The 16,219-nt window shown below is 44.1% G+C and overlaps 2 protein-coding genes and 1 non-coding gene across 4 annotated transcripts in view; 2 read left to right on the plus strand and 1 right to left on the minus strand.

Annotated features, from left to right (window-relative positions):
- The window catches only part of LOC118091355 (apolipoprotein L3-like), a 30,399-nt gene extending 18,121 nt beyond the window's left edge, over window positions 1-12,278 (minus strand). The window contains exon 1 of one of the 2 annotated variants that reach the window (XM_035128268.2): window positions 12,157-12,278. The gene's annotated coding sequence lies outside the window, so the exon portion shown is untranslated. Of the gene's footprint in view, window positions 1-1,060; window positions 1,219-12,156 lie in introns of those variants that run through there. The other variant, XM_035128269.2, reaches the window with a different exon arrangement.
- Window positions 4,161-8,466, plus strand: MB (myoglobin). Its single transcript, XM_035128272.2, has 3 exons — window positions 4,161-4,346; window positions 6,551-6,773; window positions 7,427-8,466. Exons 1-3 carry the CDS (start codon window positions 4,252-4,254, stop codon window positions 7,571-7,573), a joined length of 465 nt encoding a protein of 154 aa, XP_034984163.1. The 5' UTR covers window positions 4,161-4,251; the 3' UTR covers window positions 7,574-8,466.
- On the plus strand, window positions 5,315-5,384 carry TRNAA-UGC (transfer RNA alanine (anticodon UGC)). The gene has a single exon. It is a non-coding gene; the product is annotated as a tRNA-Ala (tRNA).
- Window positions 12,279-16,219: the final 3,941 nt, after the last annotated feature.

The raw sequence follows: 16,219 nt of genomic DNA on the forward strand, positions 1-16,219 counted from the left end.
TTGGTTATTCCCCGCCCCGCATGGGTCACAAAATGTAATCAAGGACCCTGTGTTGGGTCTAACATAATATTCCCCTTCTGGATGTTGTTGGGCTCCAACTCCCATCAGCCCCAAGCAGTGTGGCCAATGATCAGGGTGTGTGGGTGTGTTTTATTGGAGCTTATGTCCCCCTCAGGGCTATTGCCCTCACGTCTTGCTTGTGGACTTCCCATGGGCACCTGGTTGGCCACCATAAATGGAACTAGAGAGCCTTTGCTGTGATCAAGCAGAGCTCATCTCTTGTTCTTAGTATGATCATATCTCCTCTGCTATGCATCCATCTGCCATTAATTTCTGAATGTACCAACTTCCAGCCGATCGCGAGGCAATGGCAGGCGCTGTTCTCCTCAGCTGAGGAGGACGTAGTGCCTTCGAGGCAAGGGGGGGGCCGCTACAGTGCAGCGCCCCCCCAGAAAACCCCTAATCGAGCGTTTAGGGGGCATGGATCCGGCAGACGCCAGAAGCGTGCTCCCCCCTCCATTGGTTGCCTAGTTTTTGGGTGCCTAGAGAGCAGGGGGTAGGAGCAAAATGCGGCACATCGGAGCAAAGCTACCTCGGAGGCACAAAGCTGCGACCCTGCCAGGCAACAGCGATCGGTTCTTTCTAAATTTGGAACTAAAATGGACTGTACCGTGAGTACCGAAAATAAAAAAATCTGAACAGCTAAATCAATTAAAATCGGGCCATGGGAAAGGGTGGAAAAGAGGAAATCAGCCCCTGACCACTGTGTGATGGAGAAGGCAATAATATTGTACTGAGCCCAAAGTTGCATTTGAATTTAAGAAGATAAGAACTGCCTAAAAGGGAAAAATTAATTGTTACGTACTTTGGAGGAGAGCCCTCTAAGCGGCTGGGGAGAGACTACTGTTATTCATTCTAAAGGAATGTACTTTCGATTTTGAATTTCTGAACTGCCAAGAGCTCTACTGAATATAAGGACTGGATATATAAGGGAATTGGATTGGATCTTGGTGAAGAAAATAAAGAAAAAAGGATATATTGTTTGAAAATGGATTATTACCTTTGACTTTCAATTCCGGATGAGTTGTGAACACCATTTCCTGTTTTGCAAACACTGACTGTCCTTGGAGAAGGAAAGTAGATAGCCAAAACATGTCTGCCTTTGAGCAGTTTGTGCTGGCACAGCTATTGGAAATTAAAAATGACTTGGTACAGTGCAATCTGGAGGTTAGAAAACTCAAAGGTTGCGATGATCAGAAAGAACTGAACAGCAGGAGTGAGAGTCCAACTGTCCAGTCAGAAGTGGAGGAGAAAACCCAACAAGGAGGACTGGGGAAGGGTGAGAGCACCCCAGTCCATATAGAAGAAATTGAGTGGTACAGAAGGAGTGAGAGTCCATCTGCGCACGAAAAACTAGTTGAGAAAAATCAGTATGAATTGAAAAATATCTCCTCTCGACAGATGAAAACATCGAACCAGGGAGTCAAGATGATCACAGAAAATAGAAAAGGGGTGGTTAGAATTACAGGATTGAAGAAAGATGCAGGGCAGCAGGGGAAGGTTAAAGGAATGAGGGTAGAAAGAAAGGTGAGGAAGGGGGTGGGATGAATAGTTTATAAGTGGTTATGTAATAGGGTAACCCGGATCGAAATAAGACTGTTTATATAGACTTGCCGACCGTAAAAAGGGCCTTGTGATTAGAAGGGTTAATAACAGAAATATGGTTTTGACTGAGATGGAGAGTTCTTAGAAGAGAGGCGTGGTTATAAGGAAGAGAATTTTTAGTTTAGTATTGCGTAAAAGTAGATTAAGAATTTTATAATATGAATTAAATGAATAAGTATGTTTAAGGTAGAAATATAATATGTAAGGAAAGAGGAGTATGATGTTGTCATAGATGATAAATATGTAAATTATAATGAAAAGGATAATTATAGAATTTTGGTTTAAAGTTTAAAGTGTATAAATATGTTTAAGATAAAAAGAAACAATGTTAAGATGAGGATTAGGAAATTGCCAAAGAGAGTATAAAATGAACCACAGGAAGGGGGGCTGAGGAAGTCAACCTACAATGTCAGAAAATATGAATGGTTTTTGAATTATCGTATATGTATGTTTTTGTTTTTTTATTATGTTTGTGTTAATGTTTTTATTTGTGTTTCTTGTTTTCTCTTTTAGGTATTCCTGGGGGTTGGTGTGTTGGTGATGTTTTTTTGTTATATGTTTAAAAACCAATAAAAATTATTTAAAAATAATAATTTCTGAATGTACCCACAGGACCTGCCCTTTCCAGCCACCATAAGTTACTTCAGAACCCTTGTTAATATGCACTTTCTTGCCCAGGTTTTCCCTAGACATGTATTCAATGTACAGTAGCGCTACAAATCTGTCCTATCAGCGTAAAGACTTCCACCTGGCTAATGGGACTTTTCTCCCCATGCGTTCTTTAAATACAAACTTTATTTTCAGATAACGAACTTACATGGACAAACAAAGAAGAGAATTGTGGTTTCCAGTTTCTATATTCACATATGATATACGCAGCAGTTAAAATCCTTTCTACAGTTCAGTTTTACATCCTGAATCTGATTTTCATAGCAAGAACCATCTAATAGATTCGCTGCATTTTCAGTCATTGGATCTGTCAGGGATTCTTTAGCTGTGATTCCTGCGTTGCAGGGGGTCGGATCCTTCCAACTCTACAGTTCTACAATTCTATGATTTAAATCAGCCATAGGCAAACTCGGCCCTCCAGATGTTTTGAGACTACAACTCCCATCATCCCTGACCACTGGTCCTCTTAGCTAGGGATGGTGGGAGTTGTAGTCCCAAAACATCTGGAGGGCCGAGTTTGCCCATGCCTGATTTAAATATATTTAATACTGGTGTCCCCACCCCTTTCAAAGGAAGAAGAAAGGTTTTGCAGTTGCTCAGTCACTGCAGAACGTGCTTCTGAGGCTTGTTTATCACGACAGAGGCACCTGGGCAACTGGCCTCTGAGAAAACAAGAGGCCAACTGTGGTGTTGGCTCAGGAGCGGGAATGCAGATCTAGGCCTACCAAGTACACAAGGTTGATCTTCCGTTGTCTTACACCTCTCACAGTTTTCCACATTTGCACCATACATTTAAAATACTATGATACGAACTTTAAACATTCATGGCCTTCCCCCAAAGGATTCTGGGAGCTGTAGTTTGCTAAGGGTGCTGAGAGTTTCCCTATGTCCTCTCACAAAGCTACAGGCCCCAGAGCTCCCTGGGAAAAGGGATTGATTATGAAACCGCTCCTGGTATTTGTAGCTCCGTGAGGGGAATAGGGGTCTCCTAACAATTCTCAGCAGCCTTAACAATTCACAGCTCCCAGAATTCTTTGGGGGAAGCCACAACTGTTTAAAACGGCACCAGAGTGCTTTAAATGTACGGTGTGAATGTGGCTGGTGACGCACAGTTGGCAAAAATACACAGGATGGGAACTCTCACTCTATCAGTCCTTGTTGAGAGAGCACTCAAGGACAAGTGGGTGCCTGCTGAAGAACATGGGCAATCTTGGCACTCTTGAAACTGTAGTTCTGAGGGCATAGGATCAGTGATTGAAGTTTTTATTTTTAATTAAAACTAGCTGCAAAGTCTCTGGCTTTTCTCGGAGCAAAGGCTCTGATGTAGCGGGTATTTACCCATTTCTTCATGCGCAATTTTCCTCATCAAATGTTGCGATTAGCCCCTTCTGTGTGTGTTTGTGAGTGTGAAGTATCTGTATGCTCCACACGCCACAACTTAGGGTCTGATTTAGGTATGGGAAAAGGCACGGTGCGGGTGGGGGAACCGTCTAAATGCACACTGCCGAGTGCCGCTGTGCAATCTGTTGTTTGGTCCTCAAATATGCAACTCAAATTTGTGGCATCTCCTGCGTTCTCAGGATGGAAACTGAGTAACAGGTTCTTGGCAGTGAACCTAGGTGATGCCCTTTCTGTTGGGCATGGGATCTCTGCCAGCCCAGTACCAGACACAGCAATTATTTCATCTTCTGGGCTTGCCACAATAGCACCTGACTCGAAAGAGAGAGAGAGGGTGGGAGGGAGGAATTGACCCGAGTGACCTAGACCTGAGCTGTCAAATGACAGGTGCCAATCAGTAGGTCAGCTTCTTAAGCCCACAGATCTCTCTGCTCGCAATTCATTTGAGGAAGGACACACAGGCTGCTTGTACTGTATCTATTTAGCTGAACTTTCCATTGTTTCCTGAGCGGTGACATTATGGGGCTCAGTGATCAGGAATGGCAGAAGGTCGTAGACATCTGGGGGAAAGTGGAACCAGACCTCCCTGCTCATGGGCAAGAAGTTATCATCAGGTAAGCAGAATCCGGTGACCGAAATCTGAGAAGCAGCTTTCTTGCGAAGTTAGCATAGTGGCATTTTTAAGAATCAGCTTAGGAACGTTGCGAAGTTTCTGATATTATGTGGGTGGAACAGAGAGGAAGATAACTCTGCAGATAAACCTGAATGCTTTAATTCCTATCGGTCTCCATTTTTTAATCAGCATTTAAAATAGATCTCTACTGCTATAAGATATAGGTTGCTTTTGTAATTGACATTACTGACCGAGTCATTAACACATAATAAAAGAGAGGATTAGAACCATAGTTGCATTATTACTTCCTGAATGTCAAACCAACTGAGGTTCTTGGAAAAGGGCACAGAAAATTCTCCAGGTATTATGGGATGCCTCCAGACAGTTACTATTTTGCAGGAGGGATTCTAGTGCATATTGCACATTTATGTATGTTTGCACAGTTAATGGACTGTGTGGCCCTAGCACAAACATATCCACTTTAAAAACGAAAGGAAACATAATTTTTTGTGGTTAGGAAATGCAGAGAAAAATGTGGGATGAATGAATGAGAGAAAAAAATTGAAAACACGCCACAGGCACATTAGGATGGAAAAAATCAGAATGAATGTTCAATAAAAACTGGGGACGGTCTAACCACTGTACAAGCTTTGTGCAAGCAAAACAGGAGGAAGCCATGGATCCAACAAAGTAGCTGGAAGCAATTTCCCGAGGATGAAGTTCTATTATTATTAGCAAAGATGCTTTGGATGGTCGGAATACCTGTAATGAAATGGAGCTAAGCAGGGCGAGTGACAAAAATTTGGGGTTAAAGGAAAGATCCTGGTTCTATTGGCACTGGAGGCAGTATTGACATAAAAGCTTAAGAAGAGCCCTGCTGGAAAAGTCCGTCTAGATTACATTCTGGTTCCCCATCATGGCCAGCCAGATACAAGGTGACCTCAAAGTGGTTTACATGTGTTATTCAAAGACCATAGCTCAGTGGTAGAGCATCTGCTTTGCATGCAGAAGGTCCCAGGTTCAATCCCTGGCATCTCCAGGTAGCTGAGAGAACCTCCCGTCTGAAACCTTGGAGAGCTGCTGTCAGTCAGTGTAGTTAATATTGAATTAGATGGGCCAAGGACCTGGTGCGATATGACACGGCTTCCGATGTTCCTGTGTGCCTAATCTGAACACCAGAAGTACAAATCCTAAAATGCCATTTAAAACCACAACAATAAAACAATTATAATCAACAGAGGAATAAGATATTCTTACTGGGCTATGAGTGGAGGAGAAGAAGAAGAAGAAGAAGAAGAAGAAGAAGAAGAAGAAGAAGAAGAAGAAGAAGAAGAAGAAGAAGAAGAAGACCAAAACGGACAAGGCAAACATGGCCTCTGAAAGCTCTGAAATAACAAGAGCATATTTGCTATAGGGCAAAATCCCAATTGTGTCAAAGTCTCTAGACAGAGGGTTCCCTAGCTGTGGTGCAACTAGGGAAAAGGCCCTGCTCTGGGTCTCTGCGTGATGTCCTACAGTCAATGGTGGGATTGTACGCATCCCCCGCCCAGTTGTTCTCAGGGTTTGGCTTATTGATATGGGGAGAAGCACTGCAAGAAATATGTAAGTTCCAGGCTCTTAAGGACTTTTCTGTGTTAACACCTTGAATTGGGCCTGACTGGTAACATATAGGTAGATCCTGCAAAACTGGTGTTGCAAGCTATCATGCAGAAATAATAATAATAATAATAATAATAATAATAATAATAATAATTATTATTATTATTATTTATACCCCACCCTGCCCATTAATATGGCTGTGTGGCTGCATTCCTCACTAGCTTCAGTTTTTAGGCTGTCTTCAAAGGCACATGAATAGTTGTTTAAATAGGGAGATGACTTCAGGGTGCTTTTTTTAAAGGGCTTTGGAGCAGAAACCGGGCATTTCTCTTCCAACAAAGGTTGGAATGTGGCCCCCATTAAATTGCATGAGATTCCCAGCAGTGTTATTCAAATGACGTTCTGAAGATTGAAACTCCCATTTTCCTATGAAGGGGTTACTCTCACACTGTCATAATTTCCCAGATACTCTGATATCAGGTAGCATAAATTATACAGGTAAGCTATGGGTGTCTTACAAGTGGCATCTTTGATGGATAGCCAGAGTTTAATCGCCGCCACTCATTTACTCCACATTTACTGGGCTATTCAATTCAATTGTTTCAGGATGTTTCAGAAGCACCCGGAAACCCAGGAGCGCTTTGACAAGTTCAAAAACCTGAAGACGGTGGATGACATGAAGAGTTCAGAAGAGCTCAAGAAGCATGGAACGACTGTCCTGACAGCCCTGGGCAAAATCCTAAAGCAGAAAGGGAACCACGAGGCAGAACTTGCACCCCTGTCACAGACCCACGCCAACACACACAAAATCCCGGTCAAGTATCTTGAGGTAGGCAGCAGTGTATGTCTGTATGGGGGTAGTGGAACAATGTCCTTGATTGACCAGGATAAAAGCAGGAGAGAAATGGGAGGTTCTTTTCTGTTCTGTTCTGTCTGTATATATCAGGGGGTCAGCAAACCTTTTCAGCAGGGGGCTGGTCCACTGTCCCTCAGACCTTGGGGGGAGGGGGCTGGGCTATATTTTGGAAAAGAATATGAACGAATTCCGATGCCCCACAAATAACCCAGAGATGCATTTTAAATAAAAGGACACATTCTACTCATGTGAAAACACGCTGATTCTCGGACCGTCCGCGGGCTGGATTTAGAAGGCGATTGGGCCGTATCCGGCCCCTGGGCCTTAGTTTGGGAACCCCTGGTATATACAAACATTGGGTTATAGGAAGTTGATTTCTACTGAGTGAGAATGTTGGTCCATGTGCTCTCCAGAGTTTCAGACAGGGAACTTTCCTATTCCTTTTGTAATTGGTTTTGGTTGGTAGATCTTGGGGTTCTCGTAAAAAGTCAAAGTAGATCCAAAAATCCGACGTCTGCCCACCCAAATGTAGAAAATAACCTTCCCTGCTTTGATATATCAGACGTACTTTCCTTGAAAGCTGCCACCTTTATATTTCTCTTTCCCTTCCCATTCTTTCTGCACAGTTCATTTGCGAAATAATTGTTGGCGTCATTGCTGAAAAGCATTCTGCAGACTTTGGGGCTGATTCGCAAGCGGCAATGAGGAAGGCCTTGGAGCTGTTCCGCAACGACATGGCCAGCAAATACAAGGAGCATGGCTTCCAGGGCTAATAGAGAGCATGGGAGGCAATGTTCCCTTTCAGCAAGGATGGGGAGCCTGTGTGTGACCCTCCAGATGTGGCTAGACCACAACTCCCATCACTGGCAAGGGCCAAAGGGAGCTGGAGTCGAACAACATCTGGAGGGCCACAAGTTCCTCATCCTTGTCACGAAGAGAAATAGAGTAGCATGTTTTGGGTGTGTGATCAATCTAGCAGAAGAATATTCTCCTTTCATGGCAGAAACTTAGTTTGGCACCAGCTTGAAAAATATATACTCACTATAAAAGGCTCAAGTTACACATCATGACAGAAGACCCACATCTTTAAAAGAAACCCTATTATTATTATTATTATTATTATTATTATTATTATTATTATTGCCAGCCCTTCACCAGCAGGTCTCAGGTTGGTTACAGCAGTTTAAAATTAAAAATTAAAAACAGTTAAAACAGGTTATAATCACAGGAATAGTGAAGGCTCAGAAAACACACGCATTCAGGGGTGCCGACTTGAATAAAATATTGCTTGGGGCAGGTAAGCCCCTCCCTGTATCAGTCATGATCACAAGTTGTAGCACACACACAATTTGAATGACAATGACCATCAACTTTTTTGGGGGAAGCAGTTCCTTCAAATATTTTATTGGGGGGGGGGAGGGACCTCGGCACCTAGGAGTTGCCTCCTATGCACAAATCTCAGATGTGGAAAGCCGGGGTAAAGAGACCTTCAGCATTCACCGAAAGCTGTATAGAGAAGAAGCCATGTAAAGTTGAAGGTTGGAAGTGAAGTTTATGAGATCAAATGAGCATGTAGGCATGAAATGCTGAATCATCTCATGCCAAACACTCTTACTGCCCAGTGGTCCCTCCACCAGAGTCCTTTCCTCCTCCAGCTAGGCTCTGATGCCAAACTCTAATGATCCTTTCTTGCAAAAGGTATGGTCAGATAGAGAGGGAGTGGGTGGGAAGTTCAACAGCCCTTGCCTACTGGTTCTTTAAATCATACCGTTGCATAATATATGAATGGTGTCAGAAGGTCTGTCTCTGTAATGTGTAGCTTGGGCTGTCAACTGAGGCTTTTTTAAAAAAAACTTCAGCACGAATCATTGTAATTTTGGGCTTAGTATAATAAAGATTATATACAACAGAGATAAGAGATGGTTGCCTTTGTTAAAAATCCACTGAGATATAATCCTCGGTCTGATGTCACAATAGAGAAAGGTCGCCTTGTGGTTAGTAATAGCTGTGAAAAAATGCCAGGCGAGGCTGTTCAGAAGGCGGGTAGAAGATAGGGTTGCCAGTTCCTGCTTAGATTCAGTATTACTTGCTGTTTTAATGACTCTTGAGATAGAAAGACTAGCAGGATTTGCTCCTGGTAGAATTCATCCCGTGGTCCACCCTCCCACTCACCTTCATTGCCTGCTGTACCAAACAGGATCCCAGTTCCATCTGGCAACAGATGGGAGAGGGAAGGGAGTTGCTAAACAATGGATGACATCTCAAGGTCAAAATCTGACAGAGGAATTCCTGAGTTAGAACCAATTAACTAATTATTCTTAGACTGACCAGGGGCTGGGGTCAATCTACTGTAAACTTGTTCTAAGAAAGTTGCAAAGTGGCGGGGGGGGGGATATGTGGGTGGGATGGATCAGCATCTTGGTGGGTGGGGTGGATCAAAATCTTGGTGCCTGTCTACATGTGCCTTCAGAGAGAAGTCACATTTTCAAGCAGCAATTCTTTTTCTGCCACCATTTGATGGAGAAAATTGTGGATATATTCAGATATTAATCCACAGATTTGCCCGTTTCTGGTAAATGAGGAATGGGGTGTGTGATGTTCCTTGCAAGACTTACCTGCATGGTCTTGATCCCGCAGGTCCTGCCCACATCCTTGCCATTCACATGTGTCCTAATGATGTCATCATATCATACGATGTCACAGTGCTCAGGGAAGGTTGCCATATTAGGGATGCTGGAGCACCAATTCTCTGGCATATCTACACTATTGAATCCCCAAGAATGGCCATCAGGTAACTTGGGGCTTTCCATTCTTAAGGAAATCAGCCCTGAGTGCTCCCTGGAAGGACAGATCGTGAAGCTGAGGCTCCAATACTTTGGCCACCTCATGAGAAGAGAAGAATCCTTGGAAAAGACCCTGATGTTGGGAAAGATTGAGGGCACTAGGAGAAGGGGACGACAGAGGACAAGATGGTTGGACAGTGTTCTCGAAGCTACGAACATGAGTTTGACCAAACTACGGGAGGCAGTGCAAGACAGGAGTGCCTGGCGTGCTGTGGTCCATGGGGTCACGAAGAGTCGGACACGACTAAACGACTAAACAACAACAACTTGGGGCTATAGGAGGCAAAGCTAAGTGTTCATATCTGCCTTAGGCGGATGAGAGCTTTAGAAAGCAAGCAACACTGAACACTGAGGAATAATAGTTAAAGCTGTCACATAATAATAATAATAATAATAATAATAATAATAATAATAATAATATATTATTTATTATTTATACCCCGCCCATCTGGCCGCATTCACCCAGCCACTCTGGGCGGCTTCCAGCAGAAATAAAATACAGAAATCCATCAAACATTAAAAGCTTCCCTAAACAGGGCTGCCTTAAGATATCTTCTAAAGGTCTGGTAATTGTTGTTCTCTTTGACCTCTGGTGGGAGGGCGTTCCACAGGGTGGGTGCCACTACCGAGAAGGCGTTTTAGCTGATTATCCATATGTATTTCAGTCAATTGGTTAACAGATGAGTAAACTGTATACCTGGATATGGATAAAAACAAGAGTTCGGAGGCTATAAACCTACCTTATTTTTAGATAACACATGTATGTACTGTAACAGTCCCCATCTTAGCAGAAACATTTTCTCCTGCTTGTGAGACAACACACTATGCTTTTTCTAAGATGGCGCCAGCTGGTTGTGTTATTTTGTAATTTTTAATACTGTATTAAAAATAACTTAAACATTTTATTTTTTAAAAAAATCTGGCCAAAGAATTGCAGGCACCCCTTAGCTGATCAAAAGGGTTTTAACTGATTGACAAAATCATCAAAAAATAAAATAAAAATGCAGCCCTGGGGGAAAGACTTTTCAGTGGAATCAGTACATTGGCTCTGAAAAGATAGAGAAGCAATCTCATGCATGTCTACCCAGACTAAATTCCATTTAATTAAGCTGCAACCCTATACCTACTCACCTAGGAATAAGTCCCATTGAAATCAACTGGGCCAACTTCTGAGTAGACATGTAGAAGAACACGGAGTCAATTTTCAAGGTTTTCCATGCTGACCCAGCTAATGAAATGTAAAAGTATCTCTTGTATGTAAAAGTATCTCTTCCCCTAATCCCTGCGAGTTGCTACAGACTTGAGTATGTGATACACTGAATGGCAAGTGGTGTGCTTTTTAACTGAATAAACCCTATTTCCTCAATGTTTGTGTTTTGTTTCTTATTTAAAGAAAGCCCAGGTGCGGAGCTTGGAGATTTAGAAACACTATGCATCTCCACTATTGTGGGGAAGACGGTGACCAGGTGACTGCATACGCCTGCTCAGTCTGCTGTTCTTGATGGACAACTTCAAAGCCCCTCTTCTAACTTTGTAGACTTAAAAATATATATAACCCAGATTTGGACCAGGTGGCCCTTCAGAGAGAGAACTGTTTCAACAGAGGACTGTCTTATGGCAAGATGGACATGTGGTCACCATAATAAAAGAGGATGGGCAGGAGGAGCAGAGAAACAGCAAACACAACAACGAGGGACTTGCTCACACTTCCTCTGGTCTTCCTGCTTTCCCTTGGGGAAAATTGCTCTTTAGCGCTCAATCGGAGCAAACAGCAATTTGGGTTTCCCCTGGATTGTCATTTGTTCCGATCTATAACAAAAGAGTGGAAAGGAGTGGGCCATGTGGGAAACTGCTTAGACCCGTGCTTTCTAGGCACAGCAAAGTGCCGACAAGCCCTAGACCTTAGTTACAGCTCTTGCAGTAACCAACCAAAATTGAAAGAGTTTAAGGAGAGGAGGGGCCAAAAGTTGCTGGTCTCTGAGGAGAGGCAACAGATAGGCCTGGCAGCCCCCTTTGAGAAGACAGGAGCTTGTCTAAGGTCCAGTTTGAGAATAGGATGCTGGACTAGATAGGCCTCTGTTATGATCCTGCAGGGCTCTTAACTAGGGTGGCCATATTTCAAAAAGTGAAAATCCGGAGCTTTTGTGAGCTGTTTTGGGCAAAATCTCTTTTTCAGCTATATCTAAGGAAATCTGCCATAATTGAGACTTCCAACATGGGTTACCAGACATCTGGATTCCCCCAGACATTTCATCGATTTCTGCCCGGAAACTGTTTCCGATTGCTGTGTTCAGGAAATTCCGGACGTATGGCAACCCTATCTTAATAGGCTTGGCAAAAAAAGATACCAGCTGCCTCTCCAAGGGGGATGGTGGTGGTGGTGGTGAGAAAGGAAAATAAATATCAAATTGCCAGAATGCCTTCATTTCACTTCATCTGTTGTTCTGTGTATAACTCAGAGGCTTGCATATTTCACCACTGACTTAACTCAGTTCGATAAAATTTCACCTTACCTTTTTTGCATTCCAACTATTCTCCCGCTCACTGTTGACAGATGAGTTTTTGCCTCCCTGCTATGCTGTTTGTTGCTGAAGGAGCTGTGCCTTAAATAAAGATCTGCTGTTGTCCGCTCGACATAATGCCATTCCCTGAATGAATGAGCAACTGCTCCTTGTGGATGCAGGCCTCGGCTTGCAAGCGAGCTAAATTTTGCACCTACAGCAGTTGCTCTTGTCAGTCTGAATGGGGCAACCGCCACGTAGGAGCGACTATATTAAGAATATTATACATTGTGAGCAGCAGGGTTGCTCCCTGTAGTCCTTGTTGTATAATGTGGAGGTCAGCAGCTGTTTTTGCAATCTCCTGCTCCTCCTCCATACACTCAGGGCTGGGTTAACCATTAGGCTAAGCCTGACCACTGAGTTGGCAACCTCAAGGCTGGATTACTGCAATGTGCTGCATGCTGGGCTGCCCTTGGGCCTGGTTTGAAAGCTCCAGCTCTTGCAGAATGCTGCAGCCAGATTGCTGATGGGGGCATCTGGCTGACAACATGTGACACCATTAAAGCATCTGCACTGGCTGCCCCTATCGACTACCAAGCCAAGTTCAAGGTCCTTGTATTAATTTACATAGCCCTGAACAACTTGGGTCCAGGATTATCTGAATCCTTTTATTTGAGCTTGAGATCATCTTCTAGAGCTCCTTTGGTTGTTCTCTTGTGAGGCGCCTTTAGTGTCATCAGCCCAATTTTGTGGAATATTCTGCCAAGCAAAATTCAGCAGGCACCTTCTGTTTCGACTTATAAATGCCAGCTGAAAACTTTTCTATTCCATCAAACTTATGCACACAATTAAGAATACAGTACATAGTATTGTGGTTTTTACTGCCTTTTAACAATGCTTTCATTATTCTTTATGGTTTATTACATATTGTTACATTCTATGGTTGTAGCATGAGCATTTTGGCCTTATTTGTAATTCACCTTGATTGATCAAGGGTGGTTTAAAGATGGCTTCATGAATAACAAACAAACCACCAACTGCGTCCCTAAAAATGAAATTGTTCTGCTCGTTTCTCCTTCAAGACCCACCCAAATAAGCTAGTTCTGAGGCATCACAGATGACCTCTAAGTGTGGCTCCAGTCCATTTCGAGATCAGCTTCACAGGCTGCAATAGCTCTAACATTGAGTCATGGCTGGGCAATTAGCCAGATTATTGAGATTACTACAAAGTCATAAAGCTAGCAGTGGAAACGATTGTGTTCTCTACTGCACTTCAGTTGGCTTTTGAAACTATAGACCTATGAAAAAGCAGGGCATAAAATGGTGCTAGCTGCTCAGACGAGCAGCATGTTGCGTGCGCGTGCACACACACACACACACACACACACACACACACACACTGCAAGGACGAAAGTGCTTGGCCATTAAACTCATGGATTGAAATACACTGGCAAAGTTTTGTGTGATTCCCAGGGCTTGAAATGTCAAGTGGAAATAGAAACCACCTTCATACTCCCTAAACAAGGCTTGAAGGCCAGTTCTCACATTACTTGAGTTGAAAGGAACCCTCTCAGCACCCTGCCAATGAGTTACCTAGTTTAAACGAGAAAAGCAAACGTTATTTTGTGAGAAGTAGATGAGCAGAAGTCAGGCATCAGAAAATGTAAACAAAGGTAAATAGGATGTTGTCTCTCAAAAATAAATGCTTAGAAACAGAAGCCGGGGCCTCCTTGCAATCTGTCTGAATGCTTGCTTTGGTTCAGGGGATCATGTGTTGCTGCATTTGACCTTCACTCCAACAGCCCTAATCCTGCCTTGCTCTTCATTTCTTCATTGATCTCTGGGGACCACTAGGATGGGTAGCCAAACTAAGGCCCGGGGGCCGGATCTGGCCCAATCGCCTTCTAAATCCAGCCCATGGACAGTCCGGGAATCAGCGTGTTTTTACATGAGAAGAATGTGCCCTTTTATTTAAAATGCATTTCTGGGTTATTTGTGGAGCAGAGGAATTTGTTCATTTCCCCCCCCCTTCAGAATATAGTCCGGCCCCCCACAAGGTCTGAGGGACAGTGGACCGGCCCCTGCTGAAAAAGATGGCTGACCTCTGCACTAGAGCTTCTTTCTTACTCTTGGTACCCGTGATCTGCAAAGACTGATCCTAAAGCAACACTCTGGCCTCTCAGCTATGGAGGAAAAGGGTGCAGAATCTCTTTCCTCCTCTATTTTAAAATTAAGGCCCAGGGGTCATCCGGTGAAGCTGAATGGTGAGAGATTCAGGACAGACAAAAGGAAGTAATACTTTTTTTGCCACAGCACACGGATGACCTATGGAATTCGCTTCCACAAGATGTGGTGACAGCCACCAATTTAGATGGCTTTAAAGAGGGATTAGATGAAATTTATGAAGGCTAAGGCTATGAATGACAACTAGTTAAGATGCCTCTGAATGCCAGTTGCTGGGGCACAGCAGCAGGAGAGGGGAATGGTGCTCATGTCCTGCCTGGGGCTTCCCGGAGGGGCTTGGTGGGCCTCCCTGTGCAATGGGATGCTGGACTAGATGGGCCTTTGATGTGATCCCACTGGACTCTTCTTAACTTTCTTCTTATCGCAAACAGGTCGTTGGTGCAGGCTTCTTATACAGCAGATTTCCTCAGGAAATGGTTAAATCCATATTAAATGGGAATACTATACAAACAGGCATTTCGATACTTGTTGTTGTTTAGTCATTTAGTCGTGTCTGACTCTTCGTGACCCCCATGGACCATAGCACGCCAGGCACTCCTGTCTTGCACTGCCTCCCGCAGTTTGGTCAAACTCATGTTCGTAGCTTCGAGAACACTGTCCAACCATCTCGTCCTCTGTCGTCCCCTTCTCCTAGTGCCCTCAATCTTTCCCAACAGGGTTTTTTTTCCAGGGAGTATTCTCTTCTCATGAGGTGGACAAAGTACTGGAGCCTCAGCTTCACGATCTGTCCTTCCAGTGAGCACTCAGGGCTGATTTCCTTCAGAATGGATAGGTTTGATCTTCTTGCAGTCCATGGGACTCTCAAGAGTCTCCTCCAGCACCGTAATTCAAAAGCATCAATTCTTCGGCGATCAGCCTTCTTTATGGTCCAGCTCTCACTTCCATACATCACTACTGGGAAAACCATAGCTTTAACTATACGGACCTTTGTAGGCAAGGTGATGTCTCTGCTTCCCCCCCCCCCCCGATACTAAGGACTTGTAGATTTCGATACTAAGGACTTGTAGATATTGCAACAAACCAACAAACCTGCATGCATATGAAGAGCAGGCATCACACAATGAGCACCCATCTGGAAGCACCCCAAGAAAAATACAGTACTACCTGAGCAACCCCCACCCTTGTTTTATCTCATTTTTGTGCTGATTCCTGTATCTCCTTTCTTTGGTCCTTCTCATTTCTAAGAGGCATTGATAGGCCTATCAAGGAGGCAGGGAACTCCACAATTGACTTAGATCTTGTGCAATGAAGGACTTCATCCCCCTCCTTGACTCTAACAGACAGCCACTCGCTTTCCCTCAGTTCTGACTATCTTGCTTATGACAGAGAATGCTTTCTATACCCATTACCTGATTGTTAGAGACCTCCAGAGATGCCAGCTTGTGAGGGCGATGGCCGGGGGCCAACATCGTGCATGACATCATACTCCTCCTCCTCCTCTTCCTGGTGCCACCACTGGCAGTAGACTGCTCCCACCCTCCTTCCCCTCCGCGGCAGGAGAAGGATGAGAAGGAGCTGGCTAGTAGAGCCACGTCATGCTCAGCTCTGCGCTCGACTCTGCGCACAACCTTCTCTGCCTCCTCAACAGTGGGGTCCCCCAGGCTCCCAAAAGATATTGAGAGGGCCCAAAGCTGCTCAGCCCTCAGGAACTGGTGCCCCTGAAAACTCCACACTGGTCATCTACCTGCCATTGCCATGAAAAGGAACTGAGATTGGACAGCCCCATGGCAGTTCAGTCCTCTGTGTTCTCATGTGAGTGGAAAATTACTGGGCCTGAATCCATGAAGTATCTCAGGCCCTGACTGTTGCCTACGTGAGAGCTGCCTTGCCT

Source organism: Zootoca vivipara, chromosome 10 (genome assembly GCF_963506605.1).
Source record: "Zootoca vivipara chromosome 10, rZooViv1.1, whole genome shotgun sequence".
In the NCBI taxonomy this organism is placed as follows: domain Eukaryota; kingdom Metazoa; phylum Chordata; class Lepidosauria; order Squamata; family Lacertidae; genus Zootoca; species Zootoca vivipara.